Consider the following 25,401-nt stretch of genomic DNA (forward strand, 5'->3'; position numbering starts at 1 on the left):
TATCCCCTAGATGCCAGCAGCATCACCCCTCTAACTGTGACAAACAAAAATGTCTCTGGACATTGTCAAATGTCCCCTGGGGGAGGATGGGGGTGAAGGCAAAGTTACCTCCGATTTGGAACTACTGGCTGGCATAGAGCCAAAGGTATATAAAACATGACTCCATTCTCAAAGTCATAATTTACATATAGCTTTGTAGGGCCATGTCCTTGTCCTTTCCTAAATTATTCCAAGAACCAGCAAGGAAACCCAAGCCAGGAGATTCCCTCCATCCTTTCTCTTTTTAAAGAAAAAGAGAAAAGAAAAAATTTCAGATGGTACTGTTATGGATTAAATTGTGTCACCTCCAAAAGACACATTAAAATCCTAACCTCTATACCTATCATTGTGACCTTATTTGGAAATAGGGTCCTTGCAGATGTAATAAAATTAAGATGAAGTCACTGCGGTGGGCCCTAATCCAGTATGGCCGGTGTCCTCATACAGAGAGGAAAGTGTCATAGGAAGACACACACAGGGAGAATACCACGTGAGGACACAGGCTGAGATGGAGCTATGTGGCTGCAAGCCAAGGACACCAAGGGTTGGCAGCCACCAGAAGAAGCTGGGGAGAGGGAAGGGAGGATCCCACTCAGAGTCTGGGAGCTGGTCTTGCCCACACCTTGATTTGGAACTTTTACCTCCAGAACTGTGAGAGAAAATTTCTATTGTATAAGCCACCGAGAATGTGCCACTTTGTTATGACAACCCTAGAAAACTCATACAGGAACACAGAGTATCTAGAGAAAAGTTTGGGTTCCTCCTCTCCTGTGCTGGGCCCCACTTCCTTTCTGCTGCAACCCTTATGCGGGATCCAGAGAGGTTTGGGAGGGCGTGGGGAAGAAGAGTGCAGAGGCCAGACCCCATGGCCGGGAGGGGGCGCTGCAGGCAGAAGTGGAGAAGGTTCCCGCAGGTGGGTGAGGGGAGAAGCCTAAAGGACGGCTGGCGTAGCCGTCAAGCCTGGGGTGGGCACCTTCCCGTCCAGATAAGCTCTTCCCCGATTTCGTGCATGGCTGGCATCTCTCCGTCCTCCCCGCTGCTCCCTCCGCCGGCCCCGCCGCCACTGCCGCCGCCTCCCGCGCCGCCTCCAGCAACCGCTCCGCCTCCGCCCACAGAGCCGTTCATCTGGCCTAGCTCCGTCAGGGAGAACACGGATTTCCTGTACGGAGCAAGGAGCAGGTGACAGCAGGGCTCCCAATCCTGGGACAAGCTTAGCTGTTCTAGAACTGTTTGGAGAACACCTCTGACCTCTCCCACAAAAATCGTGAAATATCTTAAAATGCAGAGACAAATGCCGAAAATGAACTTGCAATACCCATGCACGGGTCACCCACACTTTATAGATGTTCATATGAAGCATATTGCTTTTTTTTTTTTTTTTTTTTTTTTTTTAGAGAAATAAAACGACACCAGAAAAAGAAATAGTATAAACTCATTCATGCTGACCAGAAAAGCCAGAGACAGACAGACTCGGAGCTCCCTTTGTACCACCGCCCTCTTCTGCCACCCCTCCATCCACATACATACCTCTTATCAGCAGAGGGCACTTTCTTGGGGGGCTCAATTCGGATATTTGGGTCCCATTCTCCAGGGGGAAGGACGATGACCTCATCCAGAAATTCATCAATTCCTGCTATCAGATCTTCCCGATTTCGGGCTTTATAGGCCACGTCACTGAAGAGCTGGGGAGGAAAGAGTAAGGGGACGTCTTGCTGACTGTCTGCTTCTTATCCACCTCCTGGGAACACATCACATATAGTTTTGGAGAAGATTCCTCTGAACCATTGCTCCTGCCAGCTTACCCTCTGTCTTTGAGGTAAGGACAGAGCCCCTCAGGTGAAATTAGATACAGTGGGGAACAGCAGGGCCTTGGGGGAAGACCTGAAGGCCAGGTCTCTGTGTCCTAGCTGTAGGACTTTGGTTGAGTCACTCAACCTTTCTGTTGTCAGTTTTGCATACAGGAAGCTCATTAGAAAACCTATGCAGAGTCCAGTCCAAGAAGCTCAGATACTTTAAATCTGATTATAACTTCCTAGCCCCTCAGCCTTGGAGGGTCAGGCTGCATCATTCCAGGTTGTTTCCAGGGTGTTCTTTCTGATTTACAGATCATGCCTGTGTTTAAAGTCCTCTAGGCTCCCCACCACCCCAGGCACAGAGGGAACACTAAGCTGTGCCTACAGGCTCTGTGTAGTCTCTAGCTCACCTCTTGCTCTTGAAACTCTTACACTGAGCCTAAGTCAAACCACTTTTATCCAGCGTCTCCATCTTCAAGCTTTGGCTCTTGTTCTCTTTGTCTGGAATGCCTGCCTCTTAGGCTTATGCAAGGTCTATGTAACTCCTGTTCATCCTTAGCTTAAAGGCCCCTCCTATGTGAAGCCTCACCTGGCTGCCTGGACAGTTAGCATATGGTTCATTTTAGAATTACAGGTCCAGGGGCGCCTGGGTGGCGCAGTCGGTTGGGCGTCCGACTTCAGCCAGGTCACGATCTCGCGGTCCGGGAGTTCGAGCCCCGCGTCGGGCTCTGGGCTGATGGCTCGGAGCCTGGAGCCTGTTTCCGATTCTGTGTCTCCCTCTCTCTCTGCCCCTCCCCCGTTCATGCTCTGTCTCTCTCTGTCCCAAAAATAAATAAACGTTGAAAAAAAAATTTAGAATTACAGGTCTGTCTCTCCCACTTGATTAGTGCTCCTAAAGGGCAGGGACTGTTCCATGATTCTTATAACCCTCAGTGCCCCGCACAAGCCTGGCACACAGTAGGTGCTCATATGTGCCTATTGGATAAGTGAGTGAATAAAGGCACAGTGCTTGTTGCAGGAGCCATGACATTCTGGAGTATGTGCTTCTTGTTCCCACTTACATCGTCTACCATGAGGGTTGCAATGGCACGGCCAATTTCATTGTAGGATTTTGATCTCCCAGAAGGTCCAAGCAATATGAACAGAAATCTGCAAAAATATGATGGAGGAGGAGGAGGAGGCGGAGGAGGAGGAAAGTGAGAAGGAAAAATAGAAGCAGGTGAAAAGGATTCTCTGGCCCTGGACATGATTCATTCTTAACTCATGAATTGACCATACACTTGTCCCTTCCCTCCTTTGAATCCCATACTTGCTTTGCAGAGGCACCTCTTCACTCCCTCCAGCTCCCACTTGAGCATCCTCACCATTGTCTTGTTGTCCAAGCCCAGCCAATGGTGTCTGTCTCAGCTGTTGGCTTCTTTTTTTAATGATTATTTAAAATAAAATCTAAAATACTGCCCTAGTCAGAAGACTTTCTTCCCCAGCAATTCCCTAATTTTCCTTCCATATTTTAGGGGTGTCTCCAGTAGCACTTTGGGACCACTGCCTGGACAACTGGCTTCCTTCAAGCGGGTGTGGGGGCAGATTTCAGTGGCCCTCACCTGGTGGGGACAGGGACCTCAGTCACTCCTCCCAGCATGGCTGACTGGATGAGACGCACAAAGGCAATAAATGGCTGGTCCAGGAAGTCCACCTCACCCACGAGTACATTGGAGGCTTCTGAGTCCTTGGGGATCTTCTTCATGAATTTGTTTTTCCGCTGGTCAGGGAGGGGAAAACAAGATACTCATGGATACTCACATCAGTGGTTTCAGCTCTCAATCCCTCACCCCACTTCAGATTGCTGTGAAGGCCTAACTTTAAAAAAATTCTCCATGCACTTCTCAAGAGACTGAAATAACCAAACACTTTCCCTATTCTGCAGGTGAGGAGACTCAAAATTGGTTAACCCCAGGACCAAGTAAGCCTTAGTAGATGGGAAGGAACAGGCAATGATCTGAACCCTAAGATATTCCTTGATGGGGGAAAACTTTGCTCAACTGAAGTGTGAGTCAAGGGGTCAAAGAAGAGAGCCCAGGCTTGCTGGCCATCAGGCCTTATCTCCCAGCCCCCTGCAGCACAAGCAGATGGGAGTCTTGGCTCTTCCACACCAGGTGCCCAGCCCTCCCTCTCTGCCCTCACCTTGGGTGACTGTGGAAAGGATGAGGCCCATTCTGATGACAGGGCAGACATGCTTTGTTTTCCCTTTGCCATCAGCTTCCTGGTTGACAGGAGCCCCTGGACCCCACCTCCAAATCTGTGAGAGACTCCTGTGCCCCTGAGTCACCCCCAGGGGAACTCCCAGGAAACTCAGCTTCTGAGACTTTCCGACTTAAGACCACTGAGATGCTGGGGGCTAGTGTCTGTTCAGGGCAGGAAGGTCAAATAGGCAGAGCGAGTGGGGTCCAATATAAGAAGCACAGGAGGCAGGCCCTCATCCCAAACTTATTCCCACTCTGTCTGTGTATGACTTCATTCCTAGGGTTAAGATACTGACTCCTCCTGAGTTCTCTTTCATAATGAAAATGCCCCAGGGACAGTCATGTACAAGCCTCTTCTCAGTCTTTAACATCATAGGTTACGTTAGTTTTTCAGATTGCTTCTCCTTGGGTACAAGGGGATGAACAAGGGACAGAGAGATAATTTTTTACAGAGAGGATGGAGAGGAAGGCTTTTGTGGAGGCAGGGCTGGTGGAAGTCCAAAGTGGCCAACAAAGGAAGAAAGGGCCAGAAGGGGGAGACAAGTGCTAACGAGAGATCCCGTGGACACCACAACATTGCCCCCCAATCCCTCCTTGTCTGGAATCTCTCCTATTTCTCATAAGCACAGTGGAGACACAGATTCCTTGTGTCTCTTCCTGTTCCATGTCCCTGGACACAGGCAGGGGCTACTCTCTGATGCACTCATGGGGGGCATGATACAGACTGGGCTCAGCAGCCTACCAGCAGAAGAAAAGGCATGTGAGCAATGGCTGCACCCTTATAATCTTTGAAATCTAAACAAATAAGCAAACAAAACTCTTCACAGCCACCCAGCTAATAGCACCAAGGACCCTAACAGTGAGAATAAGTATGGCCAGATGTTAAATGAGAAAGCCAGAGTCCCAAAGGTTCAAAAAGTCCCTTTGTTGCAGGCATAGTCAGCTGATTCATAAGGAGGTTCTTCAAGATGGAGGGTTGGGTGTGCCAAGCAGGTGCTGTCCCCCTGACAGGACAGGAGGAGGGGAGGGGTGGCAGGAATGCCCTGGACCTTGAAAACAACAATGCTTTGGCGTTATCCAACCAGCACATCCATAACCCAGGAGAGGAGAAGGGGCCCTTGCAGATTGTGACATGTTTGGTAAGGAGGTCGCCATGGTGGTGTCCCAGAAATGAGCCACACTGGCATTCTGGCCCTCGTGGCTTGGCGACAATCTGGACATGGGTTTGTCCAACCGGGGCCCTGCCGACCCCACTTCCTGAACTCCATGGGAACTCTGGTCCACCTCTGCTGAGTCTCTGCACACAGTGAATCCATGCTCTGCTCACTAGAAACCTGTTGACCTGTCTAGGGCAGGTGTGGAGTTTTAAAGAAAGATGGACCTAAAGGGCACCCGCTGGCCTGCAAGCCATTGACCCCACAACAAGCCATGCTGCTGCAAATACTGAGAAGCAGCATCACTCAATCAGTCGGGGGAGCTGGATGCCGGGCTCCAATCCCTAGATTGATGCAGCTTTGCCTGGGGAAAGGGATAGCTAGCATTCTTATTACCACTTAGATATTTATTTAAATAGTCTCTGAAAGACTTTTACTAGGCAATGCTTTCTTATGGTGGCTTTACCGTCTGTGTGCGTGACTATAGTAAAGTGGGTTTCCTCTCTAAATAATATTCCAGAATATTCCTTCCCAAGTCACCCCCAAACTAAGGACTCTAGAATCAGATTGCCTGGGTTAAATCATAGTTGTGTTACCTTTCAGCTACATGAACTTGGACACATTATTTAACTGCTTTAAGCCCTCAGTGTCCTCATCAGTAGAATGGAGATGATAAGCATACCTTTGTGATGCAAACAAAAAGCTCTGTGCAATGTAGTGCATGCAGCATGTGGACCTGAAATGTTGGTTGATGCTGTTATTATTATTTTAGCCACCAAAGGGACTTTGGGACTCTGACATGAGGGACTCTTTTTGTTTTGCTTTCCACCAAACTTGGGGGTGCCTTGAAGGCCTGGAGGTCACCCATGCTCCTGAGGGATTCTCATCAAATTTCAGGTTTCCTCCATCACCTTTCTTCCTATTTCTGGAGGCACAGGCAAGGGGACCATCAAGATGTATGAGGGTTGCAGTTGAAGGTGGCCGCCACTAGAGTTCCCCAGGGGCAGAGTCACAGGGTACCTTGGTTGTGGGCCTTAGAACTTGGACTCAACCTGTTTGTAGGATTCTGATCTCCTCATGGAGGTTTCAGCCAAGCTGGTGGGAGACAAGAACTGATGTCCTGCCCTGGCCTAGGAGAAGACACACTAGTGGGCAGTCCAGTCGATCCACTGGCACTGTTGTCTCCACAGTCAGGCCTCACTGCTTTTCTCTGCCAGCCCAAGTCCCCACTCCATCCTTAAATCCACGACCTCCATGCTTGGGGGTTGTGGAGAAGGTGAGACTGTGTGCTGGTCGTCTTCTGTCCAACAAATCCCAAGTTCAGGGACAGCTGGCACCTCATCTGATCATACTTCTCTGTCCCCCACTCCCTGAGCACCTGGCACAGAGCCAGCATGTAGGGCTTAGTGAGTACCTGACTGATGGGCTGGGCAGTCACAAAGGCAGCCCAGAGCCCCCACCTGGGTCCTCCCTGGGGACTCCTATTCCTTCATGGGAGTGGAGTTCTGCCCGTAGGGGCTCCCTGTCCCTGAAACCAAAGGCACCTTCCCACCCTGGGCCTTCACAGTGGCCAAGGACCAGGCCTTTACTACCTGGTCTGTGTTTGGGGTGCGAGAAATATCATTCATGCTCCTGCTCTGGGCGTGACCTAGGAGAGAAGGAAAAGAAGGTCCATCAGGGGAAGTCAGGCTCCTGCAGGTCCTTTTCCCTTGGTCGCTCCACATGCTTCTCCTGGCTTCATAACCAAAGCAAGACCCCCTGCCCCCTCATCGCTCGGCCCCTTGGAGCTAGCCTCTGCCCCTTTTCCTTCCCTTTCTTCCCTTCTACTGCAGGTTCTCCTTTCCATTCTCACCCCTCAGTCTGCTACACTCTGCTCTCTACTCCTCCACCCCACCTTCTTGGGCAGAGACCGAGATGTCTGCTCTGCGCCAGGCCCTGGAGGAGGTGAGGGACACAGACACATGATCAGGTGAGGTGCCAGTGTCACTGAGTTTGGGCTTGTTGGAGAAAGAAGACCAGTTTCACCTCTGTCCTCCATGACCCATATGAGTGTTTAAAAATGGCCAGGTGTTGGGGCGCCTGGGTGGCTCACTCGGTTGAGTGTCTGACTTCAGCTCAGATCATGATCTCACGGCCCCATGTTGGGCTCTGCACTGACAGCTCAGAGCCTGGAGCCTGCTTCAGATTCTGTATCTCCCTCTCTCTCTGCCCCTACCCTGCTCTGTCTCTCAAAAATGAATAAACGTTAGAGATTTTTTTTTAAATGGTCAGGTATTTTCTGGCAGAAGGAAGGAACGTGGGGAGAACAGTGGTGACAAATTATTTGAACTGGCCAATTGTTCCTTCCCTAGCTGAGGCAGGAGAAAGTCAGCTCTCATTTCCCAGCAGCAGCCAAATCCAGCGGGCACTCTCAGATCTGTTATTTCTTGGCTTTCTGTGGCCTGTGGCAGCCCTAGCTTCTAGAACTCTGTCCTCCCTTGGCTCCCTTCCTCTTACAGGCATTCAGGATCCTCTCCTGCTGGGCTCAGGGCCTTGCTTTGCTTCATCCCTTGCAGAGTCTTCATTCCCTCCATCTTTGGTCAATTACATCCACCCCCTCCACCCCCATCACTTAATGCCTACACTGGGCTGAGGATGCCCAGATTGGGTCTCCACTCCATACCTCTCTCCTGAGCCCCAGACTCTGTTGTGCAGCCCCACCTGGGACCTTAAACTCCCAGGTAATGGAACTCACTGGCTTCCACCAAATGACTCCCCCTCCACATCTTAGTCTGTTCAATGCCCCTCCCTCCCATCCACCCCACCTAGGTGCTGGCCTCACCTCCTCATTTCCTGTTTCTCCTGGTTCTTGCATCCCACTTTGGCCCTGTCCTCTCCAGTCTTGCTCTGACAGTCTCTCACTTTCGATCTTATCCCCCTCTAGTTTATTCTTTCTCAAATAAGAATCTGATCATGGTGTGCCTCTGCTGAAAATTTCTCAGGGGACCCCATTACCTTCACCATAAAGACAGGCTCCTTCTGCAGCATATGTGTGTACGCTCTCTTCGCTTTGACCCTCTTGCCCTCAGGCCCTGCCCTCCTGGTAAAGTGAACGCTCACTTCACAGTGCCTTCCTTCTGCTGTTAGTTTCCTTTGTTTGGAACAGCCTCCTCCTTCTACGCCCCCACCCCACTGCATGCTTCTAGAAAATCCCTATTTATTCTCCAAGATTCAGACGTGTCTCCTCTCTGAGCCTTCCAGGGCCCACCCTGGGCATGGGGTGGTGTGCACCAGAATGTTTTATCTGTGTCTCCACTGCAGTATTGGGCACGAGTGTGACCTCAGACACAATGAACAACTGGGAGGAAGGCTTGCCCCAAAGCCATTTGCTGCCTCCTGGCATCCCTACATGGAATAACCAATGCCAGGAAGACTAAGTGGGTTCTGGGGTCACTAACTACAAACAGAAAAGACTACCTGAGGCCTTGGGCAGGGCCCACACTGCCCTCCAAATCATTCCTTGAACCTGGTCAAGGTACAGGTGGCATAACCTGTACATACCTTGGCATTTTAGTAAAAGTAAAGGAACATACTCCTCTCACTCATTTTTCTTTCCATTTTGCAACTTCTCTCTTTTCTTTGCTTCACAGCTTACCTGTCAGTTACCCCCCACCCCCATGAATTGCCTGAAAAGCCCTGTCTATGACTGTGTACTTCACAAGCCCCCTCACCCATTTCCTCAGGGGGCTGTGATTGCCAGCATCCCACCTTTGTGGTGCACAAGACTCTCACCCAGGGATGGCAGTGTTCTCTGACTGTCCCGGGGGAAAGTTCTTAGCTTGTATCTAATTCAGTTTCAAGGAAGACTTCTTACCAAAAATGGGGCTAATGATCAGTTTGGTGAAGACAAAGGTAGAGACTAAGATAAAAAATGCCTAGCACATAGGATTGTTATTGATTATGCCAGCACTTGATTTAGAGTTGCATTATTCAGAGTAGTTACATAGAAACGTAGGGTAGTGAGTTAGGTCCTAAGGACAGCCCAGGTTTGAGGTGAAGGTTAGATTTCTCCTGATGCCTGTCCTGAAAATTCTAGACAGGTCCTGACCTTTATCTCCTCCAACTCTGAAAGTCTATGGAAGCCGACATAGAACAAAGCTGTCTTGCAGCAGCCGAGAACACACTCACACAGCCTTCCGTAATTGGCGCTTTGCCGCATCCTCAGGTCCTCGGTGGAGTGGTGTAGGCTTGGACCAGCCACTGGGCTCCGGGCTGGGCTGCGATCTGGGAGGAGGAACAGAAGGGATTTGGCTTCAGCAGCCTTGATCTACAGCACAGCCCCTGCAGTTAGCACGGTCATTCCACCTAAACAAAGCTGGGCTGTGAGATGCATCTCTTCCCCTTTCAGGAAGAAAGTGTATTTTGGTTGTTTTGTGTTCTGTTTTTGAAGTTAATAGTCTGAACAAGATTACAGAAAATATTTGTACTCTTGAGAGTGAGACACACAATTGTTAAATAGGCAGCAGGTGTTGTAGACTGCCTGGGTTCATCCCTGATTCCACCACTTACTTGCTGTGTGACCTTAGGCAAATAACTTAACCTCTTGGCGCCTCAGGCTCCTCATCTGTAAAATGAGGATAACAAGACCAGTACCTAGCCACAGGGTTATTGTGAAGATGAAGTGAGTTAACACATGTGGACACTCAGAACAGTGCTTGGAACATGGTAAGTGCTATGTACCTGCTAGTTATATGCTAAACACTTTCCATTTTAAAACAATTCATCTAAAGAAATTGCTCAAGGTTCTTCATTTAGCAACCTTCTGGACTTTTTTCTGATTACTGCATTTATCTAGTATGTTCAGCAAGGCTGCTGTCTGGGCACTTTGACTCTGCAATATCAACAGTGGAGGGTTGCAGGTTTGAGCTGTGTGTGTGGAACAATCCATTCTCCCTAATGACCCAGGCTCTGCTAATCAGAGTAACACAGCTGACAGATTTACAAGCCCTGGCACACTTGAGATGAACCCAGAACCTTCTACCACCTTGATGTGCTTAATTTTCTGCCAAGGCTTTTGGCTCTTCTTGGGGGTTCAATGGGAAACTTTTGAACTCTTTCCATAAACATGCCATCTCCACCAGCATTTTGCAAGCCTGACCACACATGAGAATCTCCTGGGGAGCTTTCTAAACTTCCTGTTTCCAGGCCATACCTCAGACCAACTGAATCCAATTCCCAGGGTGGAGCCTATGCATTGGGACCTGTTTCATACCCCCACGTGGTTGCATTGTGCAGCACAGGCTGAGAACCAACTCTCTTCCTAGGAATGGTTCTGCTCTGGTGGTGGGGATAATTTTGGGATATGGCTGGAGTCTCTGCAGGCCTGCTGGAGTAGGAGGCTGAGGGATCCCCAGAACCTTAGAATTTTTCCAGGATCATGAAGTCCAGGGAGCCTCCAAGTTGCTAAGACCCTGCAGCCACCGAGGAAAGTTCACCTGGAGGCTGGGACCTGACACAGGCCCCCACATGCCCAATGCCCACCAGCATATGGCCCAACTCACTGGTGGTGGAAGAGACAGACTTTCCAATGTCAACCAAGGAGCGATGGATGGGCTTTTTGGTTTGGTGACGGTGTTTCCTCAGGAGGACATAGCTGACCCTCTCCCGGAGCTCTGGTCGCAGGAGGCCATCCTCAATTTGCTTCTCGATGACATCATCTAAGTGGGGAACAGACATGCCTCATCCATGTGGGACAGAATGACCAGGGGTATGGGAGTCTTCAGTTTCATTTGTTATTAATGGGATTAAAAGTGACTAAAGGAAGCAGGAGATGTGGAAATAGTCCTGGCTTGCCACAAACTGCAGAAACATGGGCAAGTCACAACCTTTGGGTAGGTGCATGTCTGTACATGTGTGTGTGTATGTATGTGTATATAAAATTCTATGCTCTATCAGTGCTATTGTGAAAAGTAAACGAAATACCCTGAGAAGAACAAAACTACTGTGTTCAATGGTTTTAGTCCTAACATGAATTCCTTTTAGAAACGTATTTCAGGCAAAATACTGGTGGCAAATTTCTGAACAAAATTCGTAAGACGTTTTAGGGATAATAAGGTGAGCCACTCCCTCCTTCACCACTCCAATAAATAAGAGCTAATTTCCTAGAGATAAATGATGATCCATTTACTCTAACAAGCAACAGGTTGCCATGGCAATAGGTGTCTCTGAGAACACTAGAAAGCCCATCTTCTTTTTGCTCCATTGCTGGATGGCATTGATAGGATGATCTTTTCCCCATTGGAGCTCTACATGGGACTGAGACTGTTTTGGGAGCGTCAGACCCAAAGCCTGGTTTCTGCAGGACCAAGTGGATGCCACACAGACCCAGAGTGGGCATAAGGCGGCCATGGCTTTCAGGGGCCCCAGTGGTCCCTGCCTCACCTATGATCTGTGGTAAGGAGCCACTGTCCAAATCCAGCAGCACCGTCCCCGTCTGCAAGCAGGTCCGGAGCTCGAAGAGGCTGTGCAGCGACAGTGTGGACACATGGGGCTTGCTCCAGCGCTCGCCTCCTTCCTCTACCTTTTCTTCAAACTTTATCCACCTGAAAGGGGTTAGGATGGGGCTCAGTGTGGCCAGCACCCTCTGGAGGAGCACCTGTTAGTTCCCCTCAGGGCGAGGGATGTTGGCCCACAACTCATCTGCTGCATGTTGTTGGGACACTGGTGCTAGACTGACAGGCAGAGGATCCTGGGAATTCCCTCACTCCATCCCCACTTCCTCTGATGATGGCATGCTCAGGGCACAGTGACATCCAGAGAATGACCATAAATGGGCATGAGGGATCTTTTTGGGGTGGCAGAAATGTTCCCAAACTGGATTTGGTGATGGTTGCACATCTGTACATTTACTAAAAATTATTTAATTGTACATTTAAAATGAGGGAAGTTGACCTTAAAATATAATAATAAAGCTGTTTTGTAAAAAAAAAAAAAAAAAGTATCTGAAAGACCTAATTGTGAGACAGGGAACCATCAAAATCCTAGAGGAGAACATAGGCAGCAACCTCTTTGAGCTTAGCCAGAGCAACTTCTTACTAGACACATCTCTGAAGGGAAACAAAAGCAAACATGAACTATTAGGACTTCATCAAGATAAAAAGCATCTGCACAGCAAAGGAAACAATCAACAAAATTAAAAGGCAGCCTATGGGATGGGAGAAGATATTTGCAAATGACACATCTGATAAAAAGTCAGTATCCAAAACCTATAAAGAACTTATCAAACTCAACACCCAAAAGGCAAATAAGCCAGTGAATAAATGGGCAGAAGATATGAATAGACACTTCTCCAAAGAAGGCATACAGATAGCTAACAGACACATGAAAAGATACTCAACATCACTCATCATCAGGGAAATACAAATCGAAACCATAAGATACCACCTCATACCTGTCACAATGGCTAAAATTAACACAAGAAATAACAGGTGTTGTTGTGGAGAAAGGGGAAGCCTCTTGCACTATTGGTGGGAATGCAAATTGGTGCAGCTACTCTGGAGAACAATATGAAGGTTCCTAAAAAAACTGAATATAGAACTACCCTATGATCCAGCAATTGCACTACTAGGTATTTACCCAAAGGATACAAAAATACAGATTTGAAGGGGTGCATGTCCCCCAATGTTTATAGCAGCATTATCAACAATAACTAACAATGGAGAAAGCCCAAATGTCCATTGACTGATGAATCGATAAAGAACACACACACACACACACACACACACAATGCAATATTACTCAGCCGTAACAAAGAATGAAATCTTTCTATTTGCAACAACATGGATGGAGCTAGATGTATTATGCTAAGCGAAATAAGTCAGAGAAAGACAAATGCCATGATTTCACCAATATGTGGAATTTGGATGAACATATGGGAAGGTGGGGGGTGGGGAGGAAGAGGAGAGAGGGAAACATACCACAAGAGACTCTTAATGATAGAGAACAAACTGAAGGTTGATAGAGGGAGGTAGATGGGAGATGGGCTGGATGGGTGATAGGTATTAAGAAGGGCACTTGTAATGAGCATTGGGTATTGTATGTAAGTGATGAATCACTTAATTCTACTCCTGAAACCAATATTGCACTGTGTGTTAACTAAATAAAAATTTTTTAAAGTATCAACTGGAACCTGGTTACTCAGGGCTGGTCACACATGTGTTCAGTGTCTGCCTTATGTGGTGTGGTTCGCTGGCAGCAGAGAAAGCATTTCTGACAAAAAAAGTATTTCCCCATGGCTTCTACTGCGGGGCATGAAGATTCTACATGTCCACTCTGGGTTTTGGTTCTGAAAGTTCATGTTAAAATGCAAATGTCATTTGGGGAAGGAAAGACATTAAACCAAGGATGTGTAGGAATTTGTTCTTTCTGGAAGACTTGGCATCAGAGGCTGAGTTGAGGAGTGGAGTGAGATGGCCTTGGACAGAGGCAGCCGTGGCTGCAGTGACCCGTATCTCCCCTGCAGAGGGCAGCACCACACAGCCTGGAAAGCTGCCAGGAGAGCAAGGTTAGCAGGCTCCATTTTGCAAGATGTCAACCCCAACTTACTGGGTAGCTTCAAGTTATTCCAGTCAAAATCCTAAAAGAGTATTTTGGGGCCCTGACTAATTCTGAAGTTTGTCTAAAAGTGGTTGAAGAAAGGCTAAATAGGAAGAAGAATGGATGGACATGCTTTTAGCAGATAAACAAACTTGCCGAAAAGCTGGAGTACTTAAAATAGTTTATTTCCAGTCTAGATATAGACCAAAGGATCAATGAACAACAGTCCAGAAGCAGACCTGGGCCCCCTATGGGAATGTGGGTTTTTATAGGAGTTGTTTAAAAGATGACCAACCTAAAAATAAAAAAAAACCCTTAACCTCTCAACCTACTTCTCACCAAACACAGTATTAAATTCTACGTAGGTTAAAATCTAAACATAAAATTAAATCTATGATGGAATATTATTGACTCTTAAAAAGAAAGGAAACTCTGACACATGCTACAACATGGATGAACCTTGAAAACTTTATGCTAGGTGACATAAGCGAGGCCTAAAGATAAACATTATATGATTTCCACTTGCATGGAGACCCAGGGTAGTTAAATTCACAGAGACAGAAAGCAGAGTGGCAGCTACCAGGGGCTGAGGAGAGTGGGGAGTGGGAATTTGAGACAGTAGAGAGGTTCAGTTTTGCAAGATGATAAAAGTTCTGGAGATGATGGTGGTGATGGCTGCAGAGCAGTGTGAATATACCCGAGGCCACTGAACCTTACACTTAACAATGGTTAAAATGGTAAAATTCGTGTTTTATATATTTCACCACAATTCAAATAAATAATTAAAAATGTATAAAGAACAATACAAATATACTAGAAGAGAATATGAAAGAGTCTTCTAATATTCTTAGTTGTACAGAAAGAATTCCTAGACAAGATGTGAAGCCACAAGGGGAAAAATGGACAGATTTTGTTACATAAAAATAAACTAAACTAAAACATCCATATTACAAAATAAGACACAGTTCAAAGAAATGCAACACAGTGGGAAAACTGTTACAACACACAGGGCATCAAAAAAACTGGTATCTGTACTATAACAAAACTCCTTCATATCAATAAGAAAAAGTCAAATTACCCAAATGATGAGCAAACATTTCTGGAAAGAAATGAAGAGGGCCAAGAAGATTTTTCAACTTTACTGGTAATTGAGGACATTTACATTATTGGAGATAAAATGACATTCTTTATTTCTCCTATTGGCAAAAATGAAAAGGGCTGACAACTTCCTGTGTTGGTGAAAACACAAGAGGATACAGGCAGGGCACTAACTTAGTAGATGTGCATGCACAGTGCATGTGTATGTAAACACAATGTGTTTATATGCTGTGTAGCAGCATGGTCTTGGTGTGGGGACTGGGCAGCTGCTTTCAACATTTAGTGTGCATGTCTTTTGCTGTAATGGTTCCATTTCTAGGAAATTAATGCAGAAATATCACAGTAGTATGTCTACAAGAATACTCAACTGCAGCCTTGTCCATTGAGGTGAAGAACTAGAGACCGCCAGTTTCCAGTAGGGCCATCGTCACATTGATTCCCTGCATCCCTGCCACAGAATACCCCTCAGAGGTCAAAAGTGTGAGGATGAATTATGCATACTGACAAGATAGATAATATCATGCCATTTCAGAAACAAACAAACAAACAAACATCTATTTGTTTGGCCACATGTGTCTAAAAGTGCCTGGCAGAAGCTTTGGAAGGCTACCTGTCAAATGGTTAACAAGATGGTTACTTCTGGGGAGAGGAGTGGGTTTGCTGGTGGGGGAGGGGTTAAGAGACTTTCACTCTGTTTGGGTTAATTCATGTAGCCAGACAACCAGGTTTGAATCCCAGCTCCATCATTTACTAGCTATGAACCTTATCATTTTGTTTTCTACAGGAATAACAGCATTAACTAATTAATATTATTAATTAATTATTAACAGTAGCAATCAGAGCAGTGCCTGACATATAATGCTCATTCTGTTGGTGTTAGCTATTAATGTAGAAATAAAGAATATTGCTTTTGTCATTTTAGAAACAATAAAAGATAATAAAGTAGAGGCATTCAAAGATCTCCCAACCAGAGGACACCGTGGTTGATATTTTGATGACTCCCATTATAGATCTCTGTGTGTATAAATGCATATGTGTACATGGGCACATACACAATTTTGCATTAATGACTCCACTGAAAAGGCAGAATATCTACTGGACATTAATTCTTTCATGTCTGTAAATACTGATATCATTTTATTTTATTTTATTTTTAATTTTTTTTAACGTTTATTTATTTTTGAGACAGAGAGAGACAGAGTATGAACGGGGAAGGGGCAGAGAGAGAGGGAGACACAGAATCGGAAGCAGGCTCCAGGCTCTGAGCCATCAGCCCAGAGCCCGACGCGGGGCTCGAACTCACAGACCGCGAGATCGTGACCTGAGCTGAAGTCGGACACTTAACCGACTGAGCCACCCAGGTGCCCCAATACTGATATCATTTTAAAGGCTCTTTAGTATTTCACTGTGTGAATGGATGACAACTGATATGAATAATCCTCACTTGGTGGGCATTTAGGTTATTTCTAATTATTCTTTATCATATACAAGGCTGGATTGAATGTCCTTGGCCCGACTCCATAATTTCCCTAGGATAAACTCTCAGAAATGGAACTGCTATGTCTGTACATTTTTAAGTGTATGATATGCATTGCCAAACTCTTCTCCAGAAAGCTTCTGCCAATTTACACTTCCACCAACGTACAGGAAACCTCACATCTCTCTGAAGTCTCTCAAACCCTGGCATTGTCAGTCTTTCTTTAAGCTTATTTATTAATTTTGGAGAGAGAGGGAACACCAAGAATTTGCACATTTCTAACAAGTTCCCAGATAATGCTGATGCTGTGATCTAGGGATCACACTTTAAGAAACATTGTCTTAGGGGGCACCCAGGTAGCTCAGTTGGTTAAGCGTCTGACTTTGACGAGTTCATGATCTCTCAGTCTGTGAGTTCAAGCCCACGTTGGGCTCTGTGCTAACAGCTTACAGCCTGGAGTCTGCTTTGGATTCTCTGTCTCCCTCTCTCTCTGCCCTTCCCCAGCTCACACTCTGTCTCTCTCTAAAAAATGAATAAACATTAAAAAAATTTCTAAAAAGAACCACTGTCTTAGGATGATGATTCTTAAATTTAGGTGCACAGAAAAATACCTAAGATGCTTTTAAAATCTTGATTTCTAGATCTATTCTAGAAATCTTGATTCCTAGATCTATATTGATCTATTACATCAGAATACCTGAATGGAACCCAGGCAACTCTGCAATAGACTGTCCTACATGACGTTCCTGACTTGTGGGGCTCAGAGGCTAAAACAAACAGTTAATTGTAGTCAATTGTGTTTCCTGGTTATTTTGATAGATACCTGCTTCCCCCAAATAGACATCAAGTTTCTTGAGGACAGGGACCATTGTTTCCTCACTGGTGTTCCCTTACAGTCTTTAAATGCTTGCTCCTTCCTGCTTGAGGGCAGTGAGGCCTCACTGATCACTTTGGGTGAAGTCCAGTTATGAGGAAATGACTGGGGAAAAGACACAATCATAGGGCTTAAGTGTGCTTAAAAATACTTAGAATGATCTAAGCAATGATCGTCATAGTCTAGTAACATCACAAACACACACATAGACCAATGAGGCAGGAGCTGCCTCCTGATAGAAGCAGACACCTCAGACAGGAATTAGACAAGCCTGGACCCAACCACCTATTCACAGGAAATACAGGGGCAGATGAACAGGTTAAGCACCATCACAGAGACACAACAAAATCCAGAATGTGGAAAGCATATGGGACAAATGCTGCTTCTTTAGCAATGACAACAATCACAAGGGAAAGAGAAGGAACCTGTAGAGAATGGCTTCAGAGACAGATCTCCCAAATGCAGTATGTGCACCAATTATATTTTAAAAATATGAGATAATCTGGGAGATATAGACACTGCCTAGATAATTCTGTGAAAATAAAGAATTAGTGTCATTTAGAAAAAATATGTGACAGTGGTATTATGGTTGTATTGAAAAGAAAGAGGCCTTTACCCCAAATAATTGAAAACAGGGTTTTGAAGACAGTCTGCGGATCAGGACCCATGGTCACAGCAGCATTATTCATGATAGCTAAAATGTGGAAGCAACCCAAGTGTCCACTAATGGATGAATGGATAAGCCAAATGTGGTATATATATAAATGGAATATTATTGAGACTTAAAAAGGAAGGAAATCCTGGCACATCCCTCAACATGGATGAACCTTGAGGATATTATGCAAAGTGAAATAAACCAGGCATGAAAAGACAAATATGGTATGACTCCACTTCTGTGAGGCATCTAGAGTGGTCAAAATCATGAAGACAGAAAGTAAAATGGTGGTTTCCAGGGGCTGGAGTAGGGGAATATAGGGGGAGTTACTGTTCAACGGGTACCGGGTTTCAGTTTTATAAGTTAAAAGAACCATGAGGATGGATAGTGGTGATGGCTGAATGTATTTAAAATCACTGAACTGCACACCTAAAAAATAGCTAAGATAGTACCATATTTAATCATAATAAAAAATGGGAAAGGAAGGAAGAAAGAGACCTTATCTTTTAGAAACACACACTGAAATATTTGCAGATAGAATGATATGGTGTATGGGATTTGTGTCAGTGTGATCCAGTGTGGGTGGAGGGGCGGGCAGCAAGGAGGGGGTAGAGACACAAGATTGGCCATGAATTATCTGGTAACCACTGAAGCTGGGTGATGGGTACATGGGGATTCATTCTACTACATACTACTTTTGTATACATTTAAATTTTCCATAGTAAAATGTTTAACCACTTTTCAGAATGAATAAAGGAATGGGCATTTTAGAAAGCCTTTGACCAAAGCCTGGCTTAAAAACACTCAGAAGCCTGATAAAATGGTTAATGTGTAATCCCAAACAACTCATTGCAAAGTGATCTTTACACCACAGTTGGCTTCAAAAGGTGGGGAATTAGAGTTGGAGAAGCAGGTCAAGCGGAAAGAAAATCTCCGGGCTGGAAAAGAACTCTAGGGATTTTGTCCAGGCCAGAGCAGGGCACCAGATGCCCTTCTCCCGTCTGGGATGGAGCTGAACAGAACCTTAAAGAGTCACATGTCACAGAAAGCAGTTCTCTGTCACGCAAAGAGGGTCTGGAATTGAGGCCTTTTCTGTGACTAGAAACTCAATCACAGATGCAATTAGAGAAGTCGCTGTTCAGTTTACACCAAGACTGATAAAAAGTGTCATGGGGCAAGCTACCAGTACAGCCAAGGCTTTCCAATACTCAACTCAGGATGTGAGAAGAAGAGGGAGGTTCTCCTTGTAGGCCCTGGAAAGGGCTAAAAACTAGGAGACCTAAATTCTAGTTCCATCCTCAGATGGAGACTTCAATTCTAACCCCCACTGACCCTGCCCTGGCTAGTGCATCTGTGGCTCTTCACCTCCCCTGCATTAGTGTCATCTGGGAGCTTATTACAAATTCCAACATCTGAGGCTGAACCCCAGACTAATGACATCAGAATCTCAAGGGCCTGAGAATCGGACATCAGGTCTTTTTAAAAGGAAGACCCAGGTCTTTAAGAGGACAGTGAACAGGCCATTATGTGTGGTTAGCTAAGAGTAATCTGGAGAATATAGAATATATATATATGAGTAAAATCTGGAGAATATAGAATATATCTGGAGAATATAAAAGTAAAATCTGGAGAAATTCTGATTGGGGTGAAGGTCCTTTCTTTCTGTGCTTATTTTGCATATAATCACCATTAAATTGTGTCCTGGTTAATTTGTTTGCAAAAATTCCCCTTAAAAGAGATCAAACCCTGCATCAGGCTCTGAGCTGACACCCCAGAGCCTACTTAGGATTCTCTCTCTCCCTCTCTCTCTGCCCCTCCCCAGCTTGTGCACATTCTCTCTCTCAAAATAAATAAACTTAACAAAAATTCCTCTCAGAAAATCCTAAATTCAAAGATTAAAAAAATGTAATCTATAGAATGTGAACTTTAATGTTAAGGTTATGTTGCTTCGAAACGTTTAAGACTTATATTTGTACGAATTCATTGCTTAGATGAAGTTATGTTTACTCACCTAAAAGTTGAGAAGTACATGCCCACACTGTGGTAATTCTCCATCTACATGGCCTCCCTCACTGACCTTATTCTGTAACTCTCTCATCCCTACTCCATCACCCATTGTCCAAAGACTTGACTTCCACGTTTTAGTTACCAAGTATCAAGACATAGTGTTTTTGCTTGCTGCTAAGGCCAGTTGGTAATAAATTTTGTGACTTGAATGGATTGATTTCTTAAAAGTAATGTGAATGTGAGTTCTCCTCTATCATCCAGCAAAGCTATTTAACTGAACTTTGAGTCACTTAACTGAACTTGACTTTTCCAGCAGAAACCAAATGCCAGTGTTAATTCTTCTATGGACCAATTAAAAATTTTCCTGGATATGTGTGAGAAACCATTAGTATGTATGTGGAGTGGGGTACCTGGATGGTTCAGTCAGTAGAGCATCCGACTCTTGATCTCAGGGCCATGAGCTCAAGCCCCACATTGGGTGTGGAGCCTATTTTAAAAAAATGTATCTGAAATAATATAAAAAGTTGTTTCCACCCAAGACCAGGTTCGGAAATTTGTCTTCATATTGTCCCAGAGATGATTAGGTCCAAGGATACTGACTAATGTTAACCAAGTTCACAAGGATTGATGTATTAGCCCAAATTTACAATGAGATTTACAACGGTTATAGGGGTTAGGTACTGTCATCTTGCAGCCCTTGCATTCTCTCCTTACAGGCAGATGCATGGGGAAAGCCAAATTATCATCAGAAAGATATAGAATCAGAATTGAGGCTAAGTGACTCAAATGTTTAAAGACTCAGGATAAAATGTCTGGAACCTTCCATTTCTGTAAATGAGATTTGCCTGGGTCTGGGACCAGACAAGTGGGTACCTCTGTCATAGACTTTTCTGGAATGAACCCCGCATGCTTTCATGGTTGACTAATTCCCTGTGATTGAAAGTCTTTCCTTTTGCTAGCATAGGAGTCCCCTCTAAGGGCCTTTGGTTATCCAGTGCAATCTGGGCACTGCTGGAGACCTACTTCTCAGAAAGAGTACCCAGTAGTCAGCTGGCAGGGATGAGGCAGAGGTGCATCATTCCAGGAGCCCTGTTGAGTGGGATGGGGGTGGTTACTCTGTGCCCAAGATCATGCATCTGGTGAAGGGTCCATCCTGCTGTACATCATGTCTTCATTCAGGGATAAGGGGGAGCCCAGAGCTAAGTGAATGCCATCAGACACAACTATTAGGAAATTCCTTACTGGCTCCTTCAGGGAAAGGTTTCTGGAGACAAATCTCTCTGAAGGCCACTTGTTTGTGTGTCCAGGAGGTTTTTGTAATTACTCCCAAAGCACTGTCATTTATAGACTTGTCAGTCTCCCTCAGAGTCTGTTGGCACCTGCTCCTCACTGCCTCTCAGGAAAGGCCCTCCTCTCTACCTGGACGCTCTCTCTCTCTCACCTGTGCTATTCAGGCCCTAGTTCAAAGGCCACTTCTTCCAAGGCAAAGCTTGAAGAGACTGCTCCTTCCTCTGACCTCCCATCCCATCTTGTGTCATTTGTCACATGGCACTTACCATAACAACGGTGGCTAAAGCTTACAGAGCACATTCTATGCACCAGACGTTATACCAAGTACTTTACATGTATTATCTCATTTTATCCTCAAATCAGCCCCTTGAGGAAGGTCTGTTACTATTCACACTGTCCACGTTAGGAGACTGGAGACTCAGAGGATAAGGAACCTGCTCAAGGTCATGCAGCATATAAAAGACAATGTTTACGGGCAAATCTTTTGACTCTAGAGGTCTGTTCTCACTACATCACAGCACTCCCCTTGGGTTTAGTTATCTATGTATATGAGCACATGCCTGCCTTTTACACTAAATCAGGGGTCAAAAAACCCACGTCCTATGAGTTAAAAGTGACTCACAGTTTGCTTTTGTATGACCAGCTAGCTAAGAATGGTTTTTACAGTTTTCAAAGGGTAGTAATAAAGGAGGAAAAGGAGAAGAAAAAGAGGAAGGAGAGATCATATATGAGCAGAAAGCCTAAAATACTTACTATCTGTCCCTTATAAGAATTTTGTTGACACCTGCAATAGATCATAAGCATCTTGAGAAGAGATTCATTCCTGACTCATTTCAGTTCTCCCACAGGACCTAACACAACATCCCCTAACATATTTTTAGAATGAAAGAAGAAAGGTGTGGATGAGATCAACTTTCCGAAGTTCTCCTAGACCCACAGATTAGAGCTTCCACTTTTCCACAGCCCTATGAATTGATATAGAGCAGTAGTGACAGTAGATATCCACGTACAAAGATAGGATATGATCTCTGAGGTGCTCGTCTAAGAGGGGGGACAGGTTTGCAATACTCCACCACATATACTCTCATGGTGACTTGAAGAATTCTTAAAGCTCTGGTTGGCATTAGACACATGACTGTGGCCAAAGACTAGAGTACATAAAGCACATATCTTCACTACTATACATGTGAAAAAGACATATTTGGGGTGTCTGCTCTGCTTCCATACATGGGGATATGCTCCCCAAACCATGGCCAGCCTTCCCCATACCTCCCCATAACTCTGATTTGGGTCACAGTGATGGGACAACCAAAGTTGGGCAAATCCAATGCTCTTTGAAGAATTAGGAATTGGGACTGAGAAATGGCTATGCATTGTGGAATGGTCCCTTGAGTAGATGTAAACACGGAAGCTAAGGAATGGCCAAGGATAGGGACAAATGGGAGAAGCCAGCTGCAGAGAATAAAGAAGCTGCCCAGAGAGAGGTAGAGCCAGAAGCAGAGAAAAAGGACAGCTTGGTTTCCTGGGACCAAGCCTTGAGATATCTGACCATCCCTGGGTACCATGAGGTCAGCCTGTGTTCTGCTGATGCCTCCTCCTGTTGTGTAGGTTAGCTTGGGTGGGTGTCTGTTGCTTGCAGCCTCAAATGTCCTAACAATGACAGGGGCATTACCTTTCCCTTGGGCATCCTACACAGGCCCTGACAGCTCACTTGAGCTTAGACTATGGTTGTGAAGCTAGACATATCAGATGGGAAAGCTCTTGACTTTAGCACAAAGAGCTCCTGACTGACAAAACATTTTCAGGAAAGTTTATTCCTTCAGCATCTCGGAGTCTGACAGTTCTTATCCTAACAAGACAGGAGACATAACCACTAAAATCAATGTGTGAACCTTGTTTTGATTTGAAGTTGTACAAACCAACAGTAAAGGGAGGTTTTGAGACAATTAGGGAAATTTGAATGTAGATGAAATATCATATTAAGGAATTGTTCTCAACTTTGTAAGGAGATATAATGGCATTGTGGTTGTGTTTATAAAGAAGTCTAATTTCATAAAGATGTGTACTAAGATGTTTCTAATGTCTGGGATTTTCTTTTTTTTTTTTATTAGAGAGAGAGAAAGAGAGACAGAGAGAGAGAAAATCCCAAGCAGACTCCATGCTCAGCACAGAGCCTGATGTGGGGCTCAGTCACATCAAGAGTCGAAATCAAGAATCAGATGTTCAACCAACTGAGCCATCCAGGTACCCTTGGGATTTTCTTTAAAACACTGTGGTGAAAACAAACAACAAAATGGAATTCCTAAAAGCAAAAAAAAAAAAAGTGATGGAGAAAAATTGATATTAATCTTTGACGGAGCTGGGTAATAGATACATGGGAGCTCATTATATTGTTCTCTCTACTTTTTGTGTTTGAAATTTTCCATAATAAAAAGTTATAGATAGATATTTAAAAGTAAAATATTATATACTTGGACTTAGATGAATATATTTACATACAAATATATATGTGGATGAATCAACTGGCATCTTGGCAAGCAAAGTGGTCTGATGGTGGGGTTTCTCCCTTCTTGACAACTGCATTTGTGGGAGCCACCTGAGGATGTCCTCAGTTGTGGGGAGGTGACCCTTCCTGCCAACTAGCTTCTAGGGGTTCTGAGGAACTGCCAGCCAGTCAAGCCACATCTGGGAAGACTCCTGCCCTCTCTCCTCACATAGCTAGCCTTCCTATCCCACTCACTGGTCAGCTAATCCTATCTTAGCATCCTAAGTCCACCAGGTGGTGGCCTTGTGTCACTGCCTGGATGTCCACACAGATGCAGACTGGTGCTTCTCCCACCCAATGGCAGGCCCTATGAAGGTGGCCCCTTCTGGTGTGTTAGGCCTCATGCAGCCCCCACATTGAGCTGTGTGCTAACTGTAAGTGATCACTAAATCCCTGGGCACAGACACCCTGGCATAGCCCCTATTCTGTGTTTACACAACTCACAGGTGAGAGCACTAGTTGCAACCAGGGCCTCTGAGGCCTGGGGGAACTTTGCCCACTTCTACCTGGGGCTTGATCCAAGTTCTTATTCATATACAATCACTATTTCCCACTTGCCCGGCATAAGTGTCAGGTATCAGTGTTTGACTAGTGGAGGGACAGGGAAGGACCATGTTAGATATTAGATGTGAAAATGGCTTGATAATAATGGTGTGACTATTCAGACCAGGAAATAAGCATCTAGTCAAAGTCAAACAACCTTAAAAACTTTCATCTGACCACAAATCTCCATGCATGGCTCCACTGCAATAGAACAGGAGGCTCCTGGCACTGCTTACCTGCCTCTGAACCACCTGGCAACCCACAGCTCCTGCAGGAGCTCTTCTGCTCCCCTGTCTCCTCCGAGAGATGGGTCTGGCAATTACCAGCCCCCTACACTTCTGCTAGGAACCCCCAAGCCTCACTGCAGCTGCCCTACCCTCTGCTCCTTGGGACCTGTCACATGGCTAGCAGCCTTTCTAGCTGCAGGCCCAGGGCCCCGCACCCTCCACCCAACAGCTCTCTTCTGACTCTTGCATCTTTAAACCACTCTCCTTCACCTGGCTCCTTTCTGTCAGCAGTCAGCATACTCAGATCTCTCCTGCTCACAAAGAACAAAAGCCTCCCTTGAGAGACCTCTCTAACTGCCGCCTTTCACAGACAAGCATCTTGCGAGAACTGTTCAACCGTACCCACCTTCGTCCTTCTGACTCTCTTCTCCACCTGCTGCCCCATCCCACCTGAGACTGCTCTCATCTCTCCATTCTCTGGATACTCTTCAGTTCTCCCCCACTTTTGGCCACTCCTTCCATCCTGAATGTGTCCCTGCCCCTGGTTTCTAGTACACAGCACTCCTCGTGCTCCTCTCCGACCTCTCTGGCTGCTCCTCAGTGTCCATTGTGGATTCCATTTCCTCTGCCCATCCCTTAAATGTGAGTGACCTGGGGGTTCTGCCCTGGAAAGTCTCCTTGTCTATGGATTTAATTCCTATCCAGATGCTCATCACTCACAAATTCATGCTTCCCTACTGAGCTACAGACCTCCATATCTATATAATGACCTGATAGATGTCTCTACTTGGAGTTTCCCCAAACAGAACATGTCCAGAGGGAACTCATCAACAACCTCCACCAAAACAAATCACTCAACACTAGAAAAACGTGCTACCCCTCCTG

At 45.5% G+C, this 25,401-nt stretch overlaps 1 protein-coding gene across 1 annotated transcript in view; it reads right to left on the reverse strand.

Annotated features, from left to right (window-relative positions):
• SLC4A5 (solute carrier family 4 member 5) overlaps positions 1-25,401 on the reverse strand; it is an 82,251-nt gene that overhangs the window by 31,544 nt on the left and 25,306 nt on the right. The window contains exons 4-11 of the mRNA XM_047069601.1: positions 11,647-11,807; positions 10,767-10,922; positions 9,394-9,489; positions 6,819-6,874; positions 3,434-3,591; positions 2,894-2,981; positions 1,567-1,721; positions 1,013-1,198 (exon numbers count right to left, since the gene is read on the reverse strand). Coding sequence (XP_046925557.1) covers positions 1,013-1,198; positions 1,567-1,721; positions 2,894-2,981; positions 3,434-3,591; positions 6,819-6,874; positions 9,394-9,489; positions 10,767-10,922; positions 11,647-11,807 — 1,056 coding nt within the window. The remainder of the gene's footprint in view (positions 1-1,012; positions 1,199-1,566; positions 1,722-2,893; positions 2,982-3,433; positions 3,592-6,818; positions 6,875-9,393; positions 9,490-10,766; positions 10,923-11,646; positions 11,808-25,401) is intronic.

Source organism: Lynx rufus, unplaced genomic scaffold (assembly GCF_022079265.1).
Source record: "Lynx rufus isolate CCGP_SWC_20201006 ecotype Redwood Valley unplaced genomic scaffold, mLynRuf1.p SCAF_8, whole genome shotgun sequence".
NCBI classification, from domain to species: domain Eukaryota; kingdom Metazoa; phylum Chordata; class Mammalia; order Carnivora; family Felidae; genus Lynx; species Lynx rufus.